Below are 26,541 nucleotides of genomic sequence, written 5' to 3'. Positions count from 1 at the left end.
CCACCTGCTCTTTGTGGCATCTTGCAAAACTACAGGATGATATCACCACCAGCATATTGATATTGATGCTGTCAATATGCCGCCCCAGGTTCCCTCGTGTTGCACTTTTATAGTCATACCCATCCCCCTCTTCCTCCTACACCATCCTTAACCTCTCAAACTACTCACATGTTAGAGCCAGGATCTTAGTGGAGGCAGACCTTCTGTCCCAGCCTTGGACCTCTTACCCATGGGATGAACTTTGGTTGACTCAATGATTGATTGCTACAACGATATAAATACCTATACTTAATTTAGCCATATCATTAAAAAAAAAGACACACAGCCAGACCAAAACCTTAACTGAGACAGCAGAGTTCCAGAAAATAAGGCCAAAGAATTGTTAGCACATGAGGGAAAAATACCAAGTTGTGAAGGTGGTTTCAGAGGAGCAGAAAGTTTCAGCTTGGTCAAGAAAGGCGAGGGTATTACTTTCATAGACCGTTGAGTTTCCCCGCCCCACAGTGATAACTCTGGCTTTCATTGGATGCTTTTTGAATATTTTTACTCTTTATTTTATTTGAGTGTTATCAATAAACTCATCTTAAAATATACTGGCTGCTACAAATATTTCCTTTATGAGGACTTATTGCATCCTAAAGTCTGCATTTATGATTTCTTGAGATGATAGCATTTTCTTAGGGATTTCACTTCTGAATCTCGGAAAGAATTAGTGGGAAAAATGGAATTTGATGTTCAGAAATATTCTAGAAACTTGGCCAGGGTGTGCCGGGCCTGCTCAGACCATCAGACGGTTCTGGAGCCTCCTGCAGTCGCTTGCTCACAGGTGTTTCCCTTTCAGGAGCTGGGGTCAGAGAAGATGTGTTTCTTATCTGGAGGGAGATGGAGGAAGCTGGCAGCATATTGGCCCAGATCCAGAGGCTGGTGGCCGAGACTCCCAAGACCAGCGTGGCCACAACAGACCATGGTGGGTGCTGTTGACAGGCATGAGTGTGAACGAGTCAATACTGAGTTGTACTGCCACTGATCAGGGATTGGAACTGTTTCCATGTTCCTTACCAAGGAGAGCTCCTTAGTCTGGCTGGTAGGAGCTTCTGAGGGGACTCTCCAGAGCTCTGTTGTGTGTGTGTCTGTGTATGCATGCACATGTGTGTGTCTGTGTATGCATGCACATGTGTGTGTCTGCTGCTGCTAAGTCACTTTCAGTCGTGTCCGACTCTGTGCGACCCCATAGACGTCAGCCCACCAGGCTCCCCTGTCCCTGGGATTCTCCAGGCAAGAACACTGGAGTGGGTTGCCATTTCCTTCTCCAATGCATGAAAGTGAAAAAGTGAAAGTGAAGTCGCTCAGTCGTGTCCGACTCTTAGCGACCCCATGGACTGCAGCCTACCAGGCTCCTCCATCCATGGGATTTTCCAGGCAAGAGCACTGGAGTGGGGTGCCATTGCCTTCTCCGTGTATGTGTCTATTGGTTGTCAAAGCAAAACCAGAGATGGACAGTCAAATGGTTAAAAAAAACAAGGTTCTATTCAGGGACTATTGCAAGAAGGGAAAAGAGACCTCAGTATGGAAGTGGAATCAGTTATTAATAAACATGAACAAGTGGGTGCACCCAAGGAGCAGGGTGGAGGGCTGCTGGATCCGATTACTGAGAAGAAACATCAGGGATCAAAGGGGGTTTCTGGCTAAACCTATCTGACAGAATTCTTGCTGAAAGTAGGTTGAGGTGATCAGACATCACCTGGGGACAGTTGGGTATGAGGAATTTTTCTCAGATGTGGAGAGTGAGGGATCCTGGATAAACTATCTTAGCAGGATTTTTGCTAAAATTGGGCGATGCAAAGGCAAACATAGAAGACCATGGGCCAAGAGCCAGCTGGAGAGAGGATTCAGAGGAGCCTGAGTTTGGAGTGAAAAATATGGTTGTAAATACCAGTTCCATCATTAGATTAACCTGACTGTCTCTTTGAGCCTTTGGTTATTTGTCTGTTAAATAATTATAATACTGGTCTTGAGAGATTCTTGTAAAAATTAAGATAAATAATGCATGCTTTGCACCAAGGAGGTTCTTGGTAACTGTTAGCTCAATCTTTTCTCTTTCACAATTAGGGCAATGAGTATACTGATTGTCATCCCTGAGTTCTTGAGTTAGTAAAGGATTTTCCTCTGTAGTCACTAGTTTCATTTAGGGCACAGCTAGTAATGATAGTAGTTAGTACATACCTTAAATGTTAGGCACTGTTCTGAGTTCTTCATAGGTATTAGCTCATTTCATCGTTGCTACAATCTTATGAGATAGATGCTGCTATTATCTTCATTTAAGGCTAAATAACTTGCCCAAGGCCACGCTAGAACTAACGAAGCCGAGATTCAAAACCGAGTTCCTCATTAAGAATACTGATGTCCTCCTCTAGGAGGAGAGGAGAACATAGGCAAAACACTCTCCGACATACATCACAGCAGGATCCTCTATGACCCACCTCCCAGAATATTGGAAATAAAAGCAAAAATAAACAAATGGTACCTAATTAAACTTAAAAGCTTCTGCACAACAAAGGAAACTATTAGCAAGGTGAAAAGGCAGCCTTCAGAATGGGAGAAAATAATAGCAAATGAAGCAACTGACAAACAACTAATCTCAAAAATATACAAGTAACTCCTACAGCTCAACTCCAGAAAAATAAATGAACCAATCAAAAAATGGGCCAAAGAACTAAATAGACATTTCTCCAAAGAAGACATACAGATGGCTAACAAACACATAGAAGATGCTCAACATCACTCATTATCAGAGAGATGCAAATCAAAACCACTATGAGGTACCATTTCACGCCAGTCAGAATGGCTGCGATCCAAAAGTCTACAAGCAATAAATGCTGGAGAGGGTGTGGAGAAAAGGGAACCCTCTTACACTGTTGGTGGGAATGCAAACTAGTACAGCCACTATGGAGAACAGTGTGGAGATTCCTTAAAAAACTGGAAATAGAACTGCCTTATGATCCAGCAATCCCACTGCTGGGCATACACACTGAGGAAACCAGAAGGGAAAGAGACACATGTACCCCAATGTTCATCGCAGCACTGTTTATAATAGCCAGGACATGGAAGCAACCTAGATGCCCATCAGCAGATGAATGGATAAGAAAGCTGTGGTACATATACACAATGGAGTATTACTCAGCCATTAAAAAGAATACATTTGAATCAGTTCTAGTGAGATGGATGAAGCTGGAACCTATTATATAGAGTGAAGTAAGCCAGAAAGAAAAACACCAATACAGTATACTAAGGCATATATATGGAATTTAGAAAGATGGTAACAATAACCCTGTGTACGAGACAGCAAAAGAGACACTGATGTATAGATCAGTCTTATGGACTCTGTGGGAGAGGGAGAGGGTGGGGAGATTTGGGAGAATGGCATTGAAACATGTATAATATCATGTATGAAACGAGTCGCCAGTCCAGGTTCGATGCACGATATTGGATGCTTGGGGCTGGTGCACTGGGGGACGAGAGAGGAGGGTATGGGGAGGGAGGAGTGAGGAGGGTTCAGGATGGGGAACACAGGTATACCTGTGGCGGATTCATTTCAATATTTGCAAAACTAATACAATATTGTAAGGTTTAAAAATAAAATAAAAAAAAAAAAAAAAAAAAAGAATACTGATGTCTGGCTCCAAACACAGACATTCTGATTTAATCCATAAAGGATGAAGTCTGGACACTGGGAGTTTTTTTTTTTCTCTCTCAGTCTAGACATTGGGAGTTTTGAGAGCTCCCCAGGCAATGCTAATGTGCAAAAAAACTGGGAACCTCAGCCATGCTGTATTGCTCCTGGTGCCCTGCCTGTGTTACAGAGGCATCTGTAAGGGAAGACAGCAAGGAGGCCAGGCTGGCTAGGGGAGAAATGGGGAAGAGGACATGAGAAGAGGGAGGAAGGGGTGAAAGGCAGAAGTGAGCTTGCCCAGTATCACTTGATAAAATCCTGGCAACACTGACTTTTCCCCATGAGTGGGTGTCCTGACTTGGGTCTGGGGTGGCAGCAGCGGCAGTTGCTTTGCAAGGACCAGCTCTCTGAGCTTTCCAAGAAGGGACCCAATCAGGCTAGTCCGGAGGGACTGCTCACTTGTAGGGACACCTCTCCCTCCCCCAAAGGTGATCTTAGAGTCAAATACTCAGAGAGTCCTCTGTCATCCTGAGAGAAGAATGAAAATGAAGCAGGGGACCTGGAATACCCCAACATCCATGTCAGGCAAAGAGAGTGGTGATCCTGCTACTAAGGTGTTTGTTTTGGGGAGCACGATGGACTGAATTGTGTCTCCTTCAAATTCAGATGTTGAAGCTGTAACCCCAATGTGTCTGTACTTGGAAATAGGGCCTTCAAGGAGGAAATGAAAGGTAAATGAGATCGTAAGGGTGAGGCTCTAATCTAAGAGAACTGGTGTCCTAATAAGAAGAGGAAGAGACACAAGAGACCTCTCTCACTTCACACATCACATAAAGGAAAAGCTACATGAAGACACAGCCGGAAGATTGCCATCCACAAGCCAGGAAGAGCTGCTTCACCAAAAACCAAACCTGTAGGCACCTTGATCTTGGACTTCCAGCCTCCAGAAATGTGAGAAAATAAATTTCTATTTAAGTCACCTAGTCTGAAGCATTTTATGGCATCTTGAGCAAACTAATACAGGGAATAGTTAAACTTGGGGTACTCTCGAGGGTAACAAGGTGTTTAGATATTATTTCTAAAGGAAACAGAAGGGTTGTTGGCCTCTGTAATCTTTAGAGGGATAAGTTGTCATCCCTTTGTTTCAATCTAATACACGTGAACACATACCCAGAATTAAAACCAAAATGACTTCAAGCATAAATTTTCAAGATGCTTTTAGTGTACCATTTCTATTTAAAAAGGAAAATTTGGATACCCAAATTTCCACTGTTGGATACCCATAGAAGCTTTTGTAACCTTGCTTTGACCGCAGAGACTGACTTGCTCCTGTTGCCATCCACAGCCCAGTGTTATTGAGGCAAATGCTGTGTCAGCCGAGACCTTGTGTCTGCTTCATGTGAAGGTAGTGGCCTTTCCCATGTTTAGTTGCCAGGGCCTGTGGGCCTGAGGAGAAAGGGTAGTCATCTGGAGAGGGGAAGGGTCAGAATGGAGGATATCTGGTGGGCTGTCATTACAAAAGGAACCTTCATGTATATTAGACAAAATCTCCCTTCCTGAACATGGCAGCCCCTCACCTGCCCCCCAGGCTAGGTGCACTGGTTCAGGGACCAGCTGGCACCTATAACCATAGGATCAGAAAGGCAGTTTCTGGCAGAGATGACTCATCAGCCTGATGCCTGGAGTGAGAAGATGGTGAGGCCACACACACTCTGGCTGTTGGTAATTTTGACCTCTTTTTAATTACCAAGAGTAGTACATGAGAATTCCCTAAGGGAAACAAAAAACTGACCAAAACACACAAAGCATTGGTTTTTAAAGACACTGGATACCTAGAATCAAAGGCCAGAGATCCCTGAGAGATACAGGAAAATCCAAGGTAAACTCTGATTGTCTCAGCTTAATGCTTTGCCATGGTGTAAGAAGAAGGAGCACAGCAAACTTCCAAGTTTGGGAGGTAGAGCTAAGGATCCAGGAAGATCAAGATATCTAGCTTTCATAAGACAAAGAAATAGAGAGAGAACTCTGGAAATCTGCCAAGAGTCCCTCTAGTGATTTCTGATTATCTTAATTATTCTGTGAGGAAATTACCCAAGGCTGGGAAAGATCCACTGGAAAGAATTAGAAAGAAAAGGTTTAGAGCTCATGCAGGGTGAAGAAGAATGCCTATTTTCACCAGCCCATTTGGAAAAATTTATGCCATAGAGCACTGGGTGGACTGCTTGGGAGGTCTTACCTCAGTCATGGGGAATGGCTGGCCTTAAACAGCTCTGAGCCCTCCTGAGGAAGCATCAAAGCAAGACATGAAAGGAGAGAATTCTTTATGTATAACTTAACTGCATCTCAGAACAAAGCTCAAGAAGATTTATAAGAATATAAAAGCATGCAGTATCCAGTAAAACTCCAACATCTGTAAAACTAGGCATGAAAAATGACTGTCCCATCTAATCAAAGATTACTAGGCAGGAAAAATTATAACTGTATTCCTATATTGTTAATCAAGGATTTCAAAATTGACAGAACAGATGTTAGAAATGGAGTGGATGAACCTGGTGATTGACAGAAGACAGGATGAGAATTATAACTGTATTGCCCCCCTATAGCCTGCCCTGCCTAGAAAAAGCTGCCTTAAATAGGGTCCTCAGCTGGGTCAAGTATTTTTAAAAAAAATAGTTAAATGCTGAGTATTTTTTAAAAATACATGAGAACTTTACAGATGAAAACTTTTAGGCAAGAAAATATCTTAGGTTGAAAACATGGGGAACAAAATCAATGACAGATTAGACACTGCAGGAAAGAAGATGGGTGATCTTGAAGACATAGCAAGAGAAACTATTCAAAATGAGACACACAGAGAAAAATAACAAAAACAAAGAACAAACAGAAGAGCATCAATGAATGTAGATGGAATTCCTGAGGAGAGGGGAGGAGGCGGAACAGAAAAGTATTTGGAGAAATAAAGATTGAAAAATTTCCAAATTTGATGAAAGTTATAACTTAGAGATCCAAAGAATTCGGGGAATGTCAAGTACAAGAAAATGAGGGAAACTGTACCAAAGAACATCACAATCAATTTGCTTAAAACCACTGATAAGGAGAAAATCTTGGGACTTCCCTGGTGGTCCAGTGGTTAAGATTTCATCTCCCAGTGCAGGAAACACAGGTTCCATCCTTGGTAAGATCCTACAAACCTCTTGGCCAAAAATCAGAACATGTATTGCAAAAAAATTCAATAAAGACTTTAAAAATGGTCCACAAAAAAAAAAAAGAGAGAGAGAGAGAATTTTTAAAGCAAACAGAGGAAAAAAAGACATTTTCTGTAGAAAGGAACAGAGATAAGCACAATAGTAGATTTCTCATTGCAAGTGACAAGACAGTGGAGTAACATCTTATTTTTTTCATTCAGTACCCTAAACTGTCAATCTAGAATTCTGTGTTTTGCGAAGATACTTTTTCAAAAACAAAGGCTAAAAAAAAAAAAAACAAAGGCAAAATAAAGATATTTTTTATCTTTACCTACAGCAGAAAAGAATTAATTATCAGCGCATCTGCATTGTGAGGAAATCCTTCAGGCAGGAGGAGAATGATGCTTTTATGTGGGAAGAAATGAATGGAAGTATGGTTCTACACAAAGGAATAAAAAGCTGGAAATAACTGTGGATAAATAGATGATGTTTTGCTATTTAGGTATCTTTAGAAAGCAATTTCTGTTTAAGCAAAAGTAATAATGGTGTGCTGTGAGGTCTGTGTGTTCGTGCTGTGTCACTTCAGTCATGTCCAGTTCTACTACCCTACGGACAGTAGCCCGCCAGGCTCCTCAGTCCATGGGATTCTCTGGGCAGGAATACTGGAGTGGGTTGCCATTCCCTTCTCCAGGGGATCTTCCCGACCCAGGGATCAAACCCGTGTCTCTTATGCCTCCTGCATTGGCAGGTGGGTTCTTTACCACTAGTACCGCTAGGAAGTCCCTGTGAGGTCTATATGATATATATAAAAGTTAAATGTTTGACAGTAGTAGCATAAAAGACAGGAGGGGAATCACAGCATTATTCATAAGTTTCAAAGATGAACAACCCAAATGTCCATCAACAGATGATGGGACAAAAAAAATGTGGTCTGTATGTGCAATGGAATATTATTCAGCTTTAAGAAGGAAACGCTGACACATGCTACAGCATAGATAAACCTTGAAAACATTATGCTAAGTGAAATAAGCAGACACAAAACATGATTACCATGGGCTGGGGGAGTAGGGAATGGAGAGAGCCATTTAATAGGTACAGAGTTCCTTTCTGGGATACTGAAAAAGTTTTGGAGTTGGATAGTGATCCAATAATGTGAATGTGCTTAATGCCACTAAATTGTTCATCTAAAAATGGTTAAATGATAAATTTCATATTATGTATATTTTACCACAGTTATTAAAAAAAAATCCCACTGCATTGCCAAAAAGAAATTCATAAGGGGAGAAAAGGAAATATGCTATTGTAAGGTTCTTTAAAAAAAAATTTTTTTTTTAAATTTATTTTACTGTGTCAAGTCCTAGTTGTGATGTGAGGGATTTTTCTCTCTAGTTGTGGCTCATGGGCCTACTTGCCCCAAGGCACATGGGGTCTTAGTTCCCTGACCAGGGATCGAATCTGTGTCCTCTGGAGTGCAAGGTGGATTCCTAACCACTGGACCACCAGGGAAGTCTCTGTTATACAGTTCTTATAGCATATGGGGGGTAGTATAATATCCATTGAAATTATCCATCCAGATATCCATTGGGCTTCCCTGGTGGCTCAGACGGTAAAAATTCTGGCTGAAATGCGGGAGACCTGGGTTCTATCCCTGGATTGGGAGGATCCCTTGGAGGAGGGAATGGCTACCCACTCCAGTATTCTTGCCTGGAGAGGACAGAGGAACCTGGCTGGCTACAGTCCATAGGGTTGCAAAGAGTTGGACATGACTGAGCGACTAACACACACACATGTTGAAGATGTGTACTCTAAATAAGGGCTTCCCTGATAGCTCAATTGGTAAATAATCCACCTGCAATTCAGGAGACCCCAGTTTGATCCCTGGGTTTGGAAGATCCCCTGGAGAAGGGAAAGACTACCCGCTCCAGTATTCTGGCCTGGAGAATTACAGGCCTTTTGGCCTGGAGGGTCACAAAGAGGTGGAGGCGACTTTCACTTTCACTTTTCACTATAAATAAATTACCCACTGAATAACAAAACAAGCCAACAAACAAGATAACTAGAAATTGAAAATACTCAATCCAAAAGCTGTCTTGGGATTTCCCTGGTGTGGATGAGAATCTGCCTGCCAATGCAGGGGACACGGGTTCAATCCTCGGTCTGGGAAGATTCCACATTCTGTGGGCAGCCAAGTCTCCTTGCACCACAACTGCTGAGCTCATGTGACACAAGTATTGAAGCCCACACGTCCTAGAGTCCGTGCTCTGCAACAAGGGAAGCCAGCACTACGAGAAGCCTGTGCCCCGTAACGAAGAGTAGCCCCTGCTCACCACAGCTCGAGAAAGCCTGCACACAGCAACAAAGGCCCAACGCAACTAAATAAATAAATAGATAATAATTTTTTTTAAAGTGCTATCTGGAAAAAACAAAGAACAAAGGACAGATGGTGCCAATAGACAACAAATACCAAAGTGATTGACATAAACCTAGGCATACATATGTCAGAACTTAATGTGTATAGTTTATTGTTATCAATGATGAATATACCTTAACACAGCTATTCATAAATAAAGTAAAAGAGATGTGGAGGACTTCCCTGGAGGTCCAGTGGTTAAAACTTAGAGCTTCGGGCATGGGTTCAATCCCACATGCTGTGTGGTGTGGCAAAAAATTTAAAAAAAAAATTTTTTTTAAGAATATGCATCATTCCTGAGGTGCTAAACTGTTTCAAGACTTGTTGTTGGCACATCTGAGCATTCTATGTGTGTGTATGCCAGTTACGGCAATCGAACAAGATTATGACTTTTCTCACAAAACGTTCAAGACTTCAGCTCAAAAAATTTCAGGAAGTCCTTATTTGGAATAACCTTCACAGCCATTTTAAGACTCACTAGAGATGATTAATCATGTTGTGTAGTCATGCCAAGATTGGACTCTGAATGCTTGGTTCAAAATACCAAACTCAGTGTCAAAGGACGAGGAAAAGCTGAAAGGTTCAGTCAGGCTCTGTGGGCAGGCTAAGTAGGACAGGGAGGCCAGGTAAGTTAATCTTGTGACATATATGTGATCTAGCATGTGATTCTCCTGCCCATGGATGAGGGAGAATCTTTAAGAGATTGGTCATGGGGAGTGGTAAAGCCGAGTAATCAGGATGTGCTGTGAGGTCACATCTCCATCATAAATGAAGGTATTATACTCAGCTCCATAGGTGAGAATTTATGTAGCATTTTTAATTAAGATAACCACAGGGGAATCGGAAGGCCCTCTTAGTAAGTGACTCTAATCAACAGATGACTCCCTCTCCTCTCCCTTCCCTGGGATATGAGGCTCAGGTGTTGGTGGTGTAATTAGCACTGAAAGTGAAAAGACTTCCCCCTTTCTCTCCTTTCTTCAGCTTTGGAGTACCTGGGCTCTTTGTTTTTGCCTGCTTGACTGCCCCTTCTTTCTTTGATAAGGTTCAAGTTATTGGGGGTCTTCCTCCCAACCTCCATTTAGAGGGTAATTGGGAGCCTGAATCATGCCCCCAGGCTGACTGCAGTGCCTGGTCCTGGGTGGAACTACCAGTCAAAACTTAGTCTCTGGCTCTATAAAATCCCTTCTTAGAATTGGATTGATGTGTTTTTAGGAAGTTCTTTTCTGATCAGCTTGAATTTATCATTGATAAAGGACTCCTGTCTTTTTAAAAGAAGACAACCCAAAACAGAGCAGAGCCTGTGATAGGGTGTATGTTGCTTTGGAAATAACTGAATGAAGTTTATTTCCTACTGTACCTACTGATCATAAAGGAGGGAAGAGAATAAAGAAGGAGTAAAGAGACAAAGTCTTAGACTGTAATCAACAATAACTGAAGAAAAACATTCAAAGGGTTTCTCCAGCCCAGCATTTCTAGAAAAAATCACTTTCATTCACTTCATGGCATATAGATGGGGAATCAATGGGAACAGTCAAAGACTATTTTCCTGGGCTCCAAAATCACTGAGGACAGTGACTGCAGCCATGAAATTAAAAGATGCTTGCTTCTTGGAAGAAAAGCTGTGACAAAACTAGACAACATATTAAAAATCAGAGACATTACTCTGCCGACAAAGGTTTGTCAAAGTATGGTTTTTCCAGTAGTGATGTATGGATGTGAGAGCTGAATCATAAAGAAGGCTGAGTGACAAGGAATTGATGCTTTTGATTTGTGGTATTGGAGAAGACTCTTGAGAGTCCCTTGGACTGCAAGGAGATCCAACCAGTTCATCCTAAAGGAAATCAGTCCTGAATATTCATTGGAAGGACTGATACTGAAGCTGAAACGTGAATACTTTGGTCATCTGATGTGAAGAGCCAACTCATTGGAAAAGACCCTGATGCTGGGAAAAATTGGAGGGAGGAGAAGGGGATGACGGAGGATGAGATCGTTGGATGGCATCATCGACTCAATGGACATGAGTTTGAGCAAGCTCCAGGAGATGGTGAAGGACAGGGAAGCCTGGCATGCTGTAGTCCGTGGGTCACAAAGAGTTGGACATGACTGAGTGACTGAACAACAACAAAAGGACTTCTTCAAGGAACTTGACCCTAGTCACCAAAATGGCTCCAGTCTCTTTAGGCTATTTCCGTGTGATGCAGGAGAACCTCAGGATCTTCCCAAAGCTCTGGGAAAATTCTGATTTCAGCTCCCTGTTAGGGGTGAGAAGACACTTTATGAGCCATATAGAAACCAACTACTGGCATTGGGGATGGTGCCCAAAGGGGCTTTTGATGCCAGATTGGATTAAAGTTCAAAAGCCAAAATCAAGCTTCTTTGAGAAGTTCCAGCCCCAGTAGGTTTCAGAGTTAATTTTCTAAAAGTTGTTCTATTAGAATTTGAGGACAAGTATAACATGAATGGACAGAGCCTTCATGTATTATTGAAAAATAATTGACTCTCAAGTGTTTTATTTCTTCATATAGTATTCTAATTATATATCTCCTTAGATATAGTAGTGGATAACTATGGGTAATATTTTTATTTCCCCAACATTGAATGCTACTTTTTAATTAAAAGTATAATTTAAGTCTGGTAGAAGCATAAATGATGGGATGACCAAATCTTAATTTAGAAAGCTCTCTTCCTCTTACCCTAGTGCTTGGCTAATCACCTAGGGAACTTTGAAAATCTCAATGTCCAGATCAGTTAAAACAGAATCTAATGCATGGTGTGTGTGGGGGCAGGCATCAGAGAATTCCAGTGTGCAGAGTTGAGAACGGCTGATCCAAGTGAGTAACTGTAGGGCTACTACTACTACTAAGTCACTTAAATCATGTCCGACTCTATGCGACCCCATGGACTGCAGCCTACCAGGCTTCTCCGTCCATGGGATTCTCCAGGCAAGAACACTGGAGTGGGTTGCCATTTCCTTCTCCAAAACTGTAGGGCTAGTGGACCTAATATGTGGTAGTGCCTGTTTTAAAACCACCTCTCTGCCTAGCACCTTCTCCCAGTCCTCCCTAGGTCCCACTAGGGGTAAAAGCTCAGGGTCCTCTCTGCCTTCCATCCAAGGGCATGTAGAGAAATGTTATCAGCCCCTCTCTGGAATAAGAAAGCCCTCATTTGTAGCATCCACTGATTTTCACATTTTGTAAATGCTTCCAGCTTGTTCAGTTTCATCATGTGCCACCACTGAGCATGGAGTCTGGAAGAAAGGGGTACAGTTAGCTCTCAGGGGCCAGCTTAAGACACCCATGCCTCCTCTATGCCCACCCACAGATACCCAACTTTCCTTAGGTGGTGGTAGGGTTTCTGAGCACATTGTAAGTACTTTGCTGTTAGTATGATAAACTGGCTACCCAGGTGTTCTGCTCAGGAAGCATAACATCTCCTCACATTTACAGAGTACAGGTAAGCTTTGGAAAACAGCAAGGGAATGTGCCCAAGGCTAAGGATATTTGGGCAATTGACCTTCTTGCTAGACTTGATCCTATGAGCCTAAGGTGAGTCACAGACACAGCTTCAGGCACCTGAGCTGACAGGAGGTTCCTGAGCCCATAGCGTTGAGATCCAGGCTCTGAATCCGGGATAAATCCACCATATTAACACAGGAGCTCCTGCCCCTCCTTCTCCTCCTTCATTACAACACACTTTCACATAACTTTTCATATTGAATAACTTCAGCCTGCTTAGAAAGGCCAAGCAGATGCCATCTGCAGGTGAAGAATTCTGTTGAAGCTCAGAGAGTTTAAGTGGAGTGACTCACCCAAGTTTGGGCAACTTTCCCAAGCTAGTAAGTAATGGAGTCAGGACTTGAACCCAGAGCTCTGACCCCAAGTCTGATGCTCTGCTGACACCTTGCCTTGTCTGTCAGCCACCTCCGCCCACACATGGGTCCAGGCAACTTAAGTAATGGAGGAAGTGAAATGAAAAGTAGCAGGTTCCTGCCTTCCAGTCTTGTGAACTAGTTCTCTGCTAGTCCTGCTTTTGGAAAGTGTGCCTTCTGCAACAAATGTGAGCTAACAAGGAATATGTTTCAGCTTGGGAAAAATACTAAGTTGAGGATGTCCTATGAAAGTCTTGCGTAATATAAATGTCTGATGAACTGTGATTCCACAACTGCAATTAGGAGCACATGAGTCAAATCCAGAAGACGCCTGGGACTCAGAGAAGTGGCTTCAGAAATATGGTTTGAAAGCCCAGAAGCTGTCGTTTTACAACGTCATTGCTGACTGCTCCTTCCGCCACGCTGATGGAGTTGTTGATATAAAATCCAAACCAGAGAACGAGTCGGTGCAGACCAGTGCGGTAAGTGAAGCGAACCCCTAGGTTGGGGCTGCCCTGAGTGGGGCATTGAGGACCAGGGTTGGACCCAGGGCAGGACCAAGGTTGCCTGTCTGTGAAGGATACTCCTGTTCTCTGCCTTATACTTCTCTGAATGATACTTGTGGGAGTGGAGATCAAGTCTGAGAATGGCTTCTAGATATAAGTGAATTAGATAATAATTATATATAAACCAGGAGTTGTAGAAATCTAGGCATTGTGTCAAAAAACAAACCCTTTGTTTTCCCCATATTGAATGGAAGAGAGAAACTGCTGGTGAATGTTCCCCAAAGCAGGCATTTCTACGGTCCTCTTGTATTGTCACCATCTTGAAGATACATTATTCAAGTGACTTATTGTTGCTCAGTCACTAAGTTGTGTCCGACTGTTTTCAACCCCCTGGACTGTAGCATGCCAGGCTCCTCTGTCCTCCACTATCTCCTGGAGAATTGCTCAAATTCGTGTCCATTGAGTCAGTGATATCTCTGCTTTTTAATACACTGTCTAGGTTTGTCATAGCTTTCCTTCCAAGGAGCAGCATCTGGCTTCAGTCACTGTCCGCAGTGATTTTGGACAGCAAGAAAGTAAAATCTGTCACTGCTTCCAATTTTTCCTCTTCTGTTTGCCACGGAGTGATGGGACTGCATGCCATGATCTTAGTTTTTTGAATTCTGAGTTTCAAGCCATCTTTTTCACTCTCTTTCACCCTCATCGAGAGGCTCTTTAGTTCCTCTTTGCTTTCTGCCATTAGAATGATATCATCTGCATGTCTGAGGTTGTTAATATTTCTCCCAGCTGTCTTGATTCCAGCTTGTGATTTCATCCAGCCCAGCATTTCACGTGGTGTACTTTGCATGTAAGTTAAATAAGCAGGGTGACAATACACAGCCTTGACATACTCCTTTTGCAATCTTGAACCAGTCAGTTCTTCTATGTGTGGTTCCGACTGTTACTTTTTGACCCTCATACAGGTTTCTCAGGAAGCATGTAAGGTGGTATTATATTCCCATCTCTTTTCCACTGTTTGTTGTGATCCACACAGTCAAAGGCTTTAGTCAATGAAGCAGAAGTACATGTTTTACTGGAATTCCCTTGCTTTCTCCATGATCCAACGAATGTTGGCAAGTGACTACCAGCCAGCATTTAGTGGATTTTCAATAAATATAAAATTATTTTCGCTAAGGGGTTATAGCATGGGAAGGGGCTATACTGTAAATTTCTGAAAGCTGCAGTTCCATTGTGACAATGGTTCTGAAAGGAATGTAGCTTTTCCAGGTGCCCAACTCTGGCTGGAAGGATAATGATCTGCAGTAGTGGCGCCTAACCTTTATTTTATTTTTTAAGCTTATATTATATTGGAGTATAACTGATGAACAATGTTGTGATCATTTCAGGTGAAGAGCAAAGTGACTCAACCATACGTATACATGTATCCATTCTCCTCCAGACTCCCCTCCCATCCAGACTGCCATATAGTATTGAGCAGAGCTCCCTGTGGTACACAGGAAGTCCTTGTTGGTTATCCATTTCAAATACAGCAGTGTGTACATGATGATCCCAAATTCCCTAACTATCCCTTCCCTCCATTCTTCCCCTCACCACCACCTTTAAGCATAAGTTCTGTTCTCGAAGTCCCTGAGTCTGTTTCTGTTTTGTAAATACATTCATTTGTATTATTTATTTGTAGATTCCACATATTAAGTGACGTCATATTATATTTCTCTTTTTCTATCTCATTTCACTAAGTATGACAGTTTCTAGGTTTATTCATGTTGCTGCGAATGGCATTATTTCATTCTTTTTAATGGCTGAGTAATACTCCATTGTATATGTGTAAGTGGCTTCTAACCCTTAGCATGCATGAGTCACTGGGTTTGAGGCCAGGCCCAAGAATCTGCCTTTATAATAATCGCCAGATGATACTGAAGCTGCCAGTCCGTGGGTCACACTGAGAAATGCTAGTGTGTAGAACAGGACCAAGAAGGCTATCCAATGTTTAGAATTATGGAAAGACTAAAAGGTCTCCATATGAAACAGAAACATCAGGATAAAATGATTATTGTAAATTTGTAAAACTGATGGAAATCTCTTTTGCCGCTCCTGCTGCTAAGTCGCTTCAGTCATGTCTGACTCTGTGCGACCACATAGACGGCAGCCCACCAGGCTCCCCCGTCCCTGGGATTCTCCAGGCAAGAACACTGGAGTGGGTTGCCATTTCCTTCTCCAATGCATGAAAATGAAAAGTGAAAGGGAAGTCACTCAGCCGTGTCCGACTCTTAGCGACCCCATGGACTGCAGCCTACCAGGCTCCGCCATCCATGGGATTTTCCAGGCAAGAGTACTGGAGTGGGATGCCATTGCCTTCTCCGGGAAATCTCTTTTAGAAGGTGGTTAAAATCCAGGTCCACACTGAGTGAGTGAAAGTCGTGTCCAACTCTTTGCAACCCCATGGACTATACAGTCCAAGGAATTCTCCAGGCCAGAATACTGGAGTGGGTAGCCTTTCCCTTCTCCAGGGGACCTTCCCAACCCAGGGATCAAACCCAGGTCTCCCACACTGCAGGCAGATTCTTTACCAGCTGAGCCACAAGGGAAGCCCAAGAATACTGGAGTGCGCGGCCTATCCCTTCTCCAGAGGATCTTCCCAACCCAGGAATGCACTGAAACGAGAGCTAAAATGCAAGTCACAGAGCAGCCATGCCAGTCATGGCAGCTGAGCAGAGACTGCTAGGAAAGGGAATGTCATGTCCTCTATGTGTCCTCTGAGACTGTGGTTCAGTGTCAGGGTCATCACTGCAGTGTCTCTCAGTCCTACTGAGGCAAAACTCCAGTCCCTTTGACACTCCTTCTTAGGCCCTGGATTCCACATTTCCTCCCAAGGAAGCACTGTTTTTCTTTGGGGCCACGTTAGCCACGTGATGTTGTTTTTGCCTTCTTACTGCTGTGTGTTTAGAATGAGCTGCAAGAGGAAAATACTAAAATTGAATTATAAAAAATACAGAATTGATGCAAGACTTGTTTCCTGACTTACATGTTGGGATCCAGAGTAATTGGTACATTGCAGGGAAATCTCATTTGTGGGTTTCCTCCCCCAGCTCAGTTTTCTGATTCTGTAGATATTATTCAGTAACATTATTAGTTCAGGAAATCATACTTAATCACATTTTCATCTTTAAAATAATTAGGCCCTGAATATTGAAAAATGTGGATTCCTGTCAATTTGAACATAGCTTACTGCAAGCTCCCTATAGTGTGGTATACATAGGTCTTCTCTAATTCTGATTTTCTCCTTTTCTTTCTTGACAAATTTAAATGAAATTTAAAAGCATGGTTTGAAGAATTTGGCTTTATAAATGGGGAATCTTGCCTCAAATTTCTGATGCTAGCAAGTTCTAATATAGTAAAAGTTGAGAATAGCTTTTACAGTATAGCTACAAAATACAGTATAGCTGTAAAATGCAGTGCAGCTATCCTTTGTCACCAATACTGATGGGAAAGGGACAATTTTGCTTTTAGTATTATTTGGGGCTACATATCTGAAACAGGATTTATACCTAAAACTGAGACTGATTATTTAGGGTTACCCTAGACTCCCACTGGGCAGAACCCCATAAACTTTTAACTATAAAAACTGCTTTGTAGGTAGAGAACCAGGAAATCAAGACACTGAGAAATAAATGACAAAAAAGGCCTTGCTATGAAGCATTTCTAAGATGGATGAGAAGGTGAGGGGAGAAAACAAAAGTACTTTTCTAATAGGGAATTTCAGGCAAAGTCTAACAACTTAATATTTTGGGGCGCCTATGAAGTCACATTGCATTCATGGCTCCTTATGCTGCTTGAGCACAAAGCCAGCCCTGATGTTCAGAAACTCAGTCTAGTCTCATCACTTATTCCTCTAACAAATATTTATTGAGCCTTCACTATGTGCCAGGCAATGTGGTATGGTAGAAAGTATACCCGGTTTGAACAAGAAGACCCAAGTGTAAATGCTACTTCTGTTGTTGTTCAGTTGCTAAGTCATATCCAGCTCTTTGCAGCCCCATGGACTTCAGCATGCCAGGCTTCCCTGTCCTTCACTGTCTCCCAGAGTTTGCTCAGATTTATGTCTATTGAGTGGATGATGCTATCTAACCATCTCATCCTCTGCCAACCTCTTCTTTTGCCTTCAGTCTTTCCCAGCATCAGCATCTTTTCCAGTGAGTCTGCTTTTCACATCAGGTAGCCAAAGTACTGGAACTTCGACTTTAGCCTCAGACCTTCCAGTGATTTCCTTTAGGACTGACTGCTTTGATCTCCTTGCTGTCCAAGGGACTCTCCAGAGTCTTCTCCAGCACCACAATTTGAAGGCATCAATTCTTCGGCAGTCAGCCTTCTTTATGGTCCAACTCTCACATCCAAACATGACTGCTTAAAAACCATGGCTTTGACTCTAAGGACCTTTGTTGGCAAAGTGATGTCTTTGCTTTTTAATATGCTATCTATGTTGGTCATAGATTTTCTTCCAAGGAGTCTTTTTTTTAATATAAATTTATTTATTTTAATTGGAGGCTAATTACTTTACAATATTGTATTGGTTTTGCCATACATTGACATGAATCTGCCATGGGTGTACTTGTGTTCCCCATCCTGAACCCCCTCCCAGGAGTCTTTTAATTTCATGGCTGCAGTCACCATCTGCAGTGATTTTGGAGTCCAAGAAAATAAGGTCTGTCACTGCTTCCACTGTTTCCCCATCTATTTGCCATGAAGTGATGGGACCGGATGCCATGATCTTAGTTTTTTGAATGTTGAGTTTTAAACCAGTTTTTTCACTCTCCTCTCTCACTTTCATAAGAGGTTCTTTAGTTCCTCCTCACTTTCTGCCATTAGAGTGGCATCATTTGCATATCTGAGATTGTTGATATTTCTCCTGGCCATCGTGATTCCAACTTGTGCTTCATCTAGTTTAGTATTTTGCATAATGTACTCTTCATGGAAGTTAAATAAACAAGATAACAATATATAGCCTTGTCATACTCCTTTACCAATTTTGAACCAGTCAGTTGTTCCATGTAAGGTTCTAACTGCATTCTGGATTTGAATGAGAAGACCTGGGTGTAAATGCTGTTTCTGCTGCTGCTGCTGCTGCTGAATCGCTTCAGTCGTGTCCGACTCTGTGCGACCCCAGAGACGGCAGCCCACCAGGCTCCCCCGTCGCTGGGATTCTCCAGGCAAGAGTACTGGAGTGGGGTGCCATTGCCTTCTCCAAAATACTGTTTCTACCAGTTACAAAATATGAGCTGTTGAACAGATAATTTAACCTGATTGATTCTCTCCACATCTGTAACATGGGTTGGTGTAAAGTCTAAATTTGAAAATCACATATCTGAGCACCATGCCTGGCACTTTAGGAGATGCCCACTAGATGTTGCCTTCCATGTTTTCTTCATCACAAACATTGTGGGTCAGAAAGGAGCATTTATGAAATACCTACCTGCTTTATATACAAGGTAAATATTTGTGCTCTCATATTAAAGATGTGAAAATGAAGTCCCAGGGCCTCGAGAGGTTAGATGACTTTACCTGAGATCTCGTGGCAGGTAGAGACCAGGTTTGAATTCAGATCTGCTGGGCTCTCAACACTGGGCTTTCCCCATTTGGACATTCTGGTGCTGGACACCTGTTTTCACATAACTTTTGGTCTCGTGTGTTTCCATTTGGAAATGCATGAAGCAAAGTTGAGAACTGCATCGTGATGGGGTTCAGAGTAGGGAGCACGTGGTCAGACTGAGAGAGACGACGTGTTCCTCCTCCCTTCTTTGCACTGCAGTGGAGACACAATTCCCCTTCTCGCCTGCCTTGGGAGCATCAGCACTGATCCCATCATCGCTTCCACCCTGCTCCCATCAGTCATCCCTGGACCCCTGGATTCTGCCTCCCTTCTCTGAGCCCCCTCCATTCCTCCTTGACTCCTAAAATCCCTCTTGATCATTTCACAGTAGATCCATATATCAAATCACTGTGTTGTACACTAAAATTATTATAATGCTAAATGTCAATTTTATCTCAATTTAAAAATTTTTGTCACTATGAATTTACTTTAAGGCCTTTGGATGCTTCGTTTTTTCACTCAGAGGGCAAGCCAGGGTCATTTCCATCAGTGAGCAGGTTTTACAGCATCTGCTTCCTGGCCCTCCTCCTCCTCCCGCTCCTCTAGCTTCATCTTGCTCTTTGCCTCACTCGCTGTATTTCAGCTACACTGCCCTTCCTCAAAGTCCACAGACTTGCTTGGCAAACGCTTACCTCAGGGCTTTTGTCCTGGCTGTGTCCTCAGATTGCCCCCAGACCCTCAAATGGCCACACGCTTTGTTCCCTCGGGTGTCACTCATATTTCACCTTCTCTTTGAGGCTTCCCCTTCTAGGATTCAACTTGCCCCCACCCTTCCCCTGTCCCTTGGCATTCTCTGCTCCTTCCTTGCCTTATTTGTCTCTCTAGCATTTGTCATCCTCTAATCTGCTACATGATTATTGCTTTATCATCTGGCTCTTTTCCTGGTCATGTGAGCTCCACAGAGGTAGGAATTTTGGTCTTCATTTATGGATTGTCCTGGTCCCTAGAAGAGGGCCTGGTGGAGTGGTGCTTACTGCATTTATAAGCTGGTGGGATGAGTGACGGAAACAGCCTTCTGAAAGCTCTCTGCGGGAAGCTTTTGTGCTTGGACCCGTTCTGTATGTCTAGGAGTGGGTGCTGGATGTGGGATGGGGTTTTTGGGTGCTTTCTTCATTTGGAGCTGGGAGTAACAATGGAAAGAGGCTTGGAGTGTCTCAAGTCCACCTCCTGTGGATCTCCTTGACCCTCCAGTCCACTGTGAACTCTTTCTTCTTTGCCAGAACTTGTCCAATCATTACAGTCTCAACCCAGGACCAGGTACTGGGTGCCTGGTACTCTGCCTTGCTACTTTCTATGTGGGTATGAATCACTGTGTGTGTTTGGTGTCTCCTTGCTGGAAACATTAGATTCTTTGGGGGCACAGATGAGATTGCACATGTCTTTCTGACTGTCATTCATGACATCCAGCACAGGGCTCCGTATGGAGCAGGCTGTGGTACGTGTTTGCTTGAACCAACTGTTGAATGATCTTGCAGTGGGAGTGAGGGCTAGCAGCTGTCTAAATAAGGCCGAGGCAGAGGTGCCTTCTGGGGGCTTTCTGTTAGTTGTTTCTGAGTGGCTTCTGTCCTGTCTTTCCTCAGGAGACCAACAAGAAGACAGTCCATGCGAAATACTGCAGCAGATTTGTCCACGCTCCCTGGAAGGATGGGAGCTTGGTCCACGTCTGTATCACCAAGGAGAAGTACACGTGGTTCAGTGAAAGAGTGCACGCAGTCCTGGCCCAGATCCAGAGGAGGTTGGTGTACTTGCATGAGGGTACAAGTGGTCCAGCCTCCCTTGAAATTCAAATTTGCTTGAGTGCTTGGTAAATTAAAGCTCAGTCAAGAGAAATGGCCAGTAAGCATTGTTAAGTCAGGGCTGCCATCTGACAATTTGCTGTTGGCCTGGTTGTTCATAGCCAAAGGGGATGTTAGGATGCAGATTCTGAGCTGCCTTGATGCCAGTGTAGATGCTGAAAAGCAGCAAAAATGTAGTTATCATGTGGCTTATGCATCACTGTAGGAAGCAAAGGAATGCTTCTGCTTTGTCTTGCATTTTTTTTTGTGGACCTCAGGTGAATACAAGACTGTATAACACCTCTCCTCTGTACTCTTGAATATTTTATTTCAAAGCAACTGTTACAATGCTGTGAAACATTTGAATACAATGAAATAATATATATATACATTATAGGAATCAGCTAAAAATAATTTCATGTGACCCCGTCCCCCCCACCCCCCACCCCCGGCCTCAGCCCTGCTGGTTCTTAAAATCTGGTAATGCTCATAGTCTCATGTACTAGTGCTGTGACCTCAACATCAGCTCCATGGGGTGACCCATCTTTATGCTTTCACCTCCCCAATGCTAGCAGACAGTTCTAGACTGAGAAGACCATGTCCACTTAGGTACATAGTCCTAAGGTCGGATGGAGCTGGATTCTAATCCCAGTCTGCCATCTGCCGCGACCCTGGGCAAGTCAGTGTCTGTGTGTATCAGCTTTCTCATTTATAAAGTGGGAATAATAATGCCATTTACAAATGTGTTCGTTGGACTAGACTAGACACTAAATATAGTAAGTTTAGTCTAGTCCCCAACCTGCAGTAGTCACTTGCTGTCCGAGCTTCTTCACTCTTTCCATGTTTTCTGTTATAAAGTCACAAGCTGCAAACAGCTGTCTACCCCATGTATGCTCTGCATAGGCCCAGTTTCTCAAAACCCAGCTGGTGATGATTACACAGTAATCCTTGTGTCTGGAGTCTGCAGTGCTTAAGGTTTGGAGTTGACTCCACAAGGAGAGTAGTTTGGATTTCAGATCTGGGGGAAAGGACGCTGCTTTGACGATACCCCAGCTGGCAGCTCTGGGGTCTGTTTGTCCTCCTCCCACCAAGTATCAATGGTTGTTGGGAAGTTTTCTCTCCCCTTTTATTTTTTGGAAGACTTCATAGAGAATTTGTATCATCTCCCCATTAAATATTCATAGAATTCACCATTGAAGCCATCTGGGCCTGGAGTTTTTATTTCTGAGAAGATTTTTGATTTTTTATTATTTTTAATGTTTTACTATTATCTATTTAGTTGTAGTCTTAATTGTGGCATGCAGGATCTTCAATGTTTGTTTCAGCATGCAGGACCTTTTAATTGCAGGATGCAGGGTCTTTAGTTGTTGGATGCAACTCTGTATTTGCAGCATAGGGGATCTAGTTCTCTGACCAGGGGTCAAACCTGGGTCTCCTGCACTGGGAGTGCAGAGTCTTAGCCACGGGAACATCAGGGAAGTCACTACGGGAAGGATTTTTAAAACGGTGCCTTCAATTTCTTTAAATACACCTACCGCTGACATTGGTCATTTCTGTCATTTTTGTTTTCTAATAAGTCTGACTAGAAATTATCCATCCTCTCAGTCTTTTCAAAGAACTGGTTTTTGGTCTCATTTTTTTTTTTCTCTGTAGGGTTCCCTTCTTTGAATGCCATTGATTTCTACTCTTATCTTTATTATTTCCTCCTTTCTCTTTACTTTGAGTTTAAGTTTTTAAAGATAGATGCTTAGATCACTGTTTTTGACCTTTCTTTCTAATATAAGCATTTAATTTTATAAATTTTCCTGAGTACTGCTTTAGCTATCTGTCACAGATTTCGATATGTTGTATTTCATTTCATTCACCTCAAAACATTTTATAATTCCCCTTTGATTTCTTCTTTGACCAAAGGGTCATTTAGGAATGTTGTTCTTCGTGTCCCAAGTATTTGTGGATTTTTCTGATAGCTTTTAATTTCACTGTGGACAGAGAAATACTGTTTTATTTCAGTTCTTATATTGAGATCTGTTTTGTGGCCCAGAATATGAAGAAAAAACTTTCTTTGGGTAGAGTGTACTTTATCTCAGCTCAAGTTTGTTGATAGTATTATTCAAATCTTCCATATTTTTACTGATTTTCTGCTTAATTGTTCTATAAATTATTGAGAGAAGAGTGCTGGAATCTCCAAGTATAGTTTTGTGTTTGTCCAGTTCTTTCTGTTCCATCACTTTGTTCTTCATGTATTTTGAAGCTCAATTAGCCAGTACATGAACACTTGTGGTCATTATGTCCTCCTGATGAATCAGCTCCCATATTATTATGAAATGTCCCTTTTTATCTTTGGTAAATTCTTTGTTGGGAATTTGCTTTGTCTAAAATCAGTATAGCTACTCTGGCTTTCTTTTGATTATTTTCTGTAGGATTTATCTTTTTTCCACCCTTTTTCATTTACCTATATGTATTGTATATTGAACTAGGCCTTTCATTGGTAGAATATATAGAGATATTATTTTTAATCTAATCTGACCATCTCTGACTTTTCATTAGAGTGTTAAGATCATTTGCATTTAATGTGATTATTGATTCGGTTGGATTTAAACTTAAAATCTTGCTATTTGTTTTCTATTTGTCCCACATGTTCTTTGTTCCCTTTTTAACTTTTTCTGCTTTCTTTTGTAGAAAGATTTTTTTACGATTCCATTTTATCTCCACTGTTGACTTATTAACTACCTCTTTGTTTTGTTTTGTTGTGATGTGACTACTTTAGCATTTACAATGTAAGTCTTTAACTTATCACATGTGCATGCATGCTAAGTTGCTTCAGTCATGTCCAACTCTTTGTGATCCTGTGGACTATAGCCCATCATGCTCCTCTGTCCATGGGATTCTCCAGGCTAGAATACTGGAGTGGGTTGCCATGCCTTCTTCCAGGGGATCTTCCCGACCCAAGGATGGAACCCATGTCTCCTGCAGCTCCTGCATTGCAGGCAGATTCTTTACTCCTGAGCCACCAGGAAGCCCCAACTTATCACAGTCTACCTTAAAATAATAATGTATTGCTTCATGTACATCATGAAAGTCTTCCAACTTCCATTCCCTATCGGTATTTTCTATTATTCTTCTACACTTAACTTCTACTTATGCTATAAGCCCGAAATACATTATAATCTATCGTCTTGTAAATAGACTCAAAATGAGAATAAATGTATTTTATACTTATTCACATGTTTGACATGTATGTTGCTCTTTACTCTTTTTGTATAGATCCAACACACGTCTGTTGCTGATGAATTACTCAGCTGTTTTAGTCTGAGAAACTCCTGAATTTACTTTTATTTTTGGAAGATATTTTTGCTAAGTATAGAATTCTAGTTTTACCGTTTTATCTCTCAGTACCTTAAAAATTTTTCTCCATTCTCTTTTGACTTGCATAATTTATGATGAGGAATCATCTATTATTCTTATGTTGTCTCTGGCTCCTTTAAAGATTTTTTTCTTTATTACTAGATTTCAGCCATTATATAATGATGTGTCCTGGTATTTTTTTTTTTGTCTGTCTATTTGGGTTCTTTGAGCTTCTTGGATCTGTAGGTGTATTTTCAACAAAATTGGAAACGTTTGGTCATATTTCTCCAAATATTTTTCTGTCCCCTTTCCCTCCTCTTTAGTTTCTAATTACACATATGTTACACTCCTTGATAGTGTTCCATGGGTGGCTTATCCTCTGTTATATTTTTTAAACCTTTTTCTCCCTGTATTTTTTTTTTAACTGTTTACTATTGCTATGTCTTTCTTAAAGTTCCTTATCTTTTCTTCTGCTACTGTCTACTTTACTATTAATAGCATACAGTATATTTTTCCTCAGAGGATTTTTTTTTATGTCTTCCCTTCCTCTCCTCATTCCATTCCTACTTAATCTTCTTGAACATATGAGTTATGTTTATAATAGCTGTGTAGCATCCTTTTTAGAGAATTCTATCATCTATGTCATTTTGAGGTCTTTTTCTGTTGATCTGTTTTTCTTCTGATTATGAATCATACTTTCCTGCTTTTCTATGTGCCTGATAATTTTCTACTAGATGCTAGACATTTTGAATGTAACATTATTGGGAACTGGATTTTGTTATATTTTTAAAATGTATGTTATGTGATGCAGATAAGTTACTTGGGGTGCAGTTAAGTTACTCTGGGACTTGCTTTTAAGTTATGTTAGCATAGTGCTAACAAGGAGGCATTTTAGTCCAGGATTCATTTGGTCCTATTACTAAAGCAATACCCTTGTGAGGACTCTACTTGGTGCCACATACATTATGGAGGCCTTTCCACTCTGACTGCTTGGAAGATGAGCTATTCCCAGGCCTATGTAAGCTCTGAGGAATTGGCCCAGCTACTCCTTTTTTGGTGATTTATTCTCTGATTTCAGTAGTTTTTTCACATGCATGCCCTGATTGTAACTTAGCCAAAATCTCTAGAGAATCCTCCTGCAGACCTCTGGAGCACATTCTGTCCTTTTCTGTCTCTCTTTCCATCATTCCCCAACCTGCTTTCTCTCCTTTGCAGCCCTCTCTTCAGTGTTTTGCCCTATAAAGTCTAGTTGTTGGGGCTTGCTGAACTCTGAACTCAATTTCAAGTATTTTTATGTTTGCCCTGCCCGCTCTTCCAGACTTTGCCTGCACCATGAACTTCCTGAACCATTTACATCTGTGATGGGACCCTGAGCATGGACCACATAAGCAGTCCTGCTTACACAAGTGGCACTTGATTATTATTGGGATCTGGGGTTGCTTGATTCTATCCATAAGCTTCATTGAAGCTTCAGGAATGTGCTGGCATTACTAGCTTGACTACAGTCAGCAGGGTTAGAAGAATAAATGGTGTGAAGTCATAGCTAAAGGCCTCAAAATATCAGATGACAGGAAGTAATTTACTTTTGGCTTTGGAGCCCAGTATTGGATTTATTTTTCTGTCCTATTGATTTTCCTTTGTAGATGTATCATAAAGTTCTTAGGAAGATGCTCTCAGTGCCACAGGCTCTAACCATTCACTTTCAACTATTTCCTCCCCAGGATTAAATGGTTACAGGATGGGAGTCAAGGCCTCTTTGGAAAAGTGCCTAGTGATTGTGTCTACATCCTCATCGACACGTCTCACTCAATGACGGGGAAACTGGACCTGGTGAAGAACAAGGTCATCCAGCTCATACAGGTGAGATGGTGCTGTAGGCCTCAGGCACCTGGGCACCTGTGCATCATGAGTACATCTCCACCAGTCATGACCTGCGGTGGTTATGAGAGATGCTCAGCCCAGCTTTGTACTTAGAAACCCACAGGAAAGCCACTTCAGAAAAAGGATCCTTTTTGCCAGTGCGAGTCATCCGTTCTTTGCAAGTAGATTCTTGGGTCAGTGGGTCCTTCCTGTAATGTACAGGCTGTTAGGTGAATCTCTGTGTCCATCGTTCCAGGTCTGCTCTATCCTGAAATCTG

At 42.0% G+C, this 26,541-nt stretch overlaps 1 protein-coding gene across 1 annotated transcript in view; it reads left to right on the top strand.

Annotated features, from left to right (window-relative positions):
• The window catches only part of VWA3B (von Willebrand factor A domain containing 3B), a 168,149-nt gene that overhangs the window by 46,101 nt on the left and 95,507 nt on the right, over positions 1-26,541 (top strand). The window contains exons 8-11 of the mRNA XM_070380207.1: positions 842-967; positions 13,437-13,615; positions 20,864-21,018; positions 26,125-26,263. Coding sequence (XP_070236308.1) covers positions 842-967; positions 13,437-13,615; positions 20,864-21,018; positions 26,125-26,263 — 599 coding nt within the window. The remainder of the gene's footprint in view (positions 1-841; positions 968-13,436; positions 13,616-20,863; positions 21,019-26,124; positions 26,264-26,541) is intronic.

This window comes from Bos mutus, chromosome 11, assembly GCF_027580195.1.
Source record: "Bos mutus isolate GX-2022 chromosome 11, NWIPB_WYAK_1.1, whole genome shotgun sequence".
In the NCBI taxonomy this organism is placed as follows: Eukaryota; Metazoa; Chordata; class Mammalia; order Artiodactyla; family Bovidae; genus Bos; species Bos mutus.
This window is presented reverse-complemented; position numbering and strand designations above follow the sequence as displayed.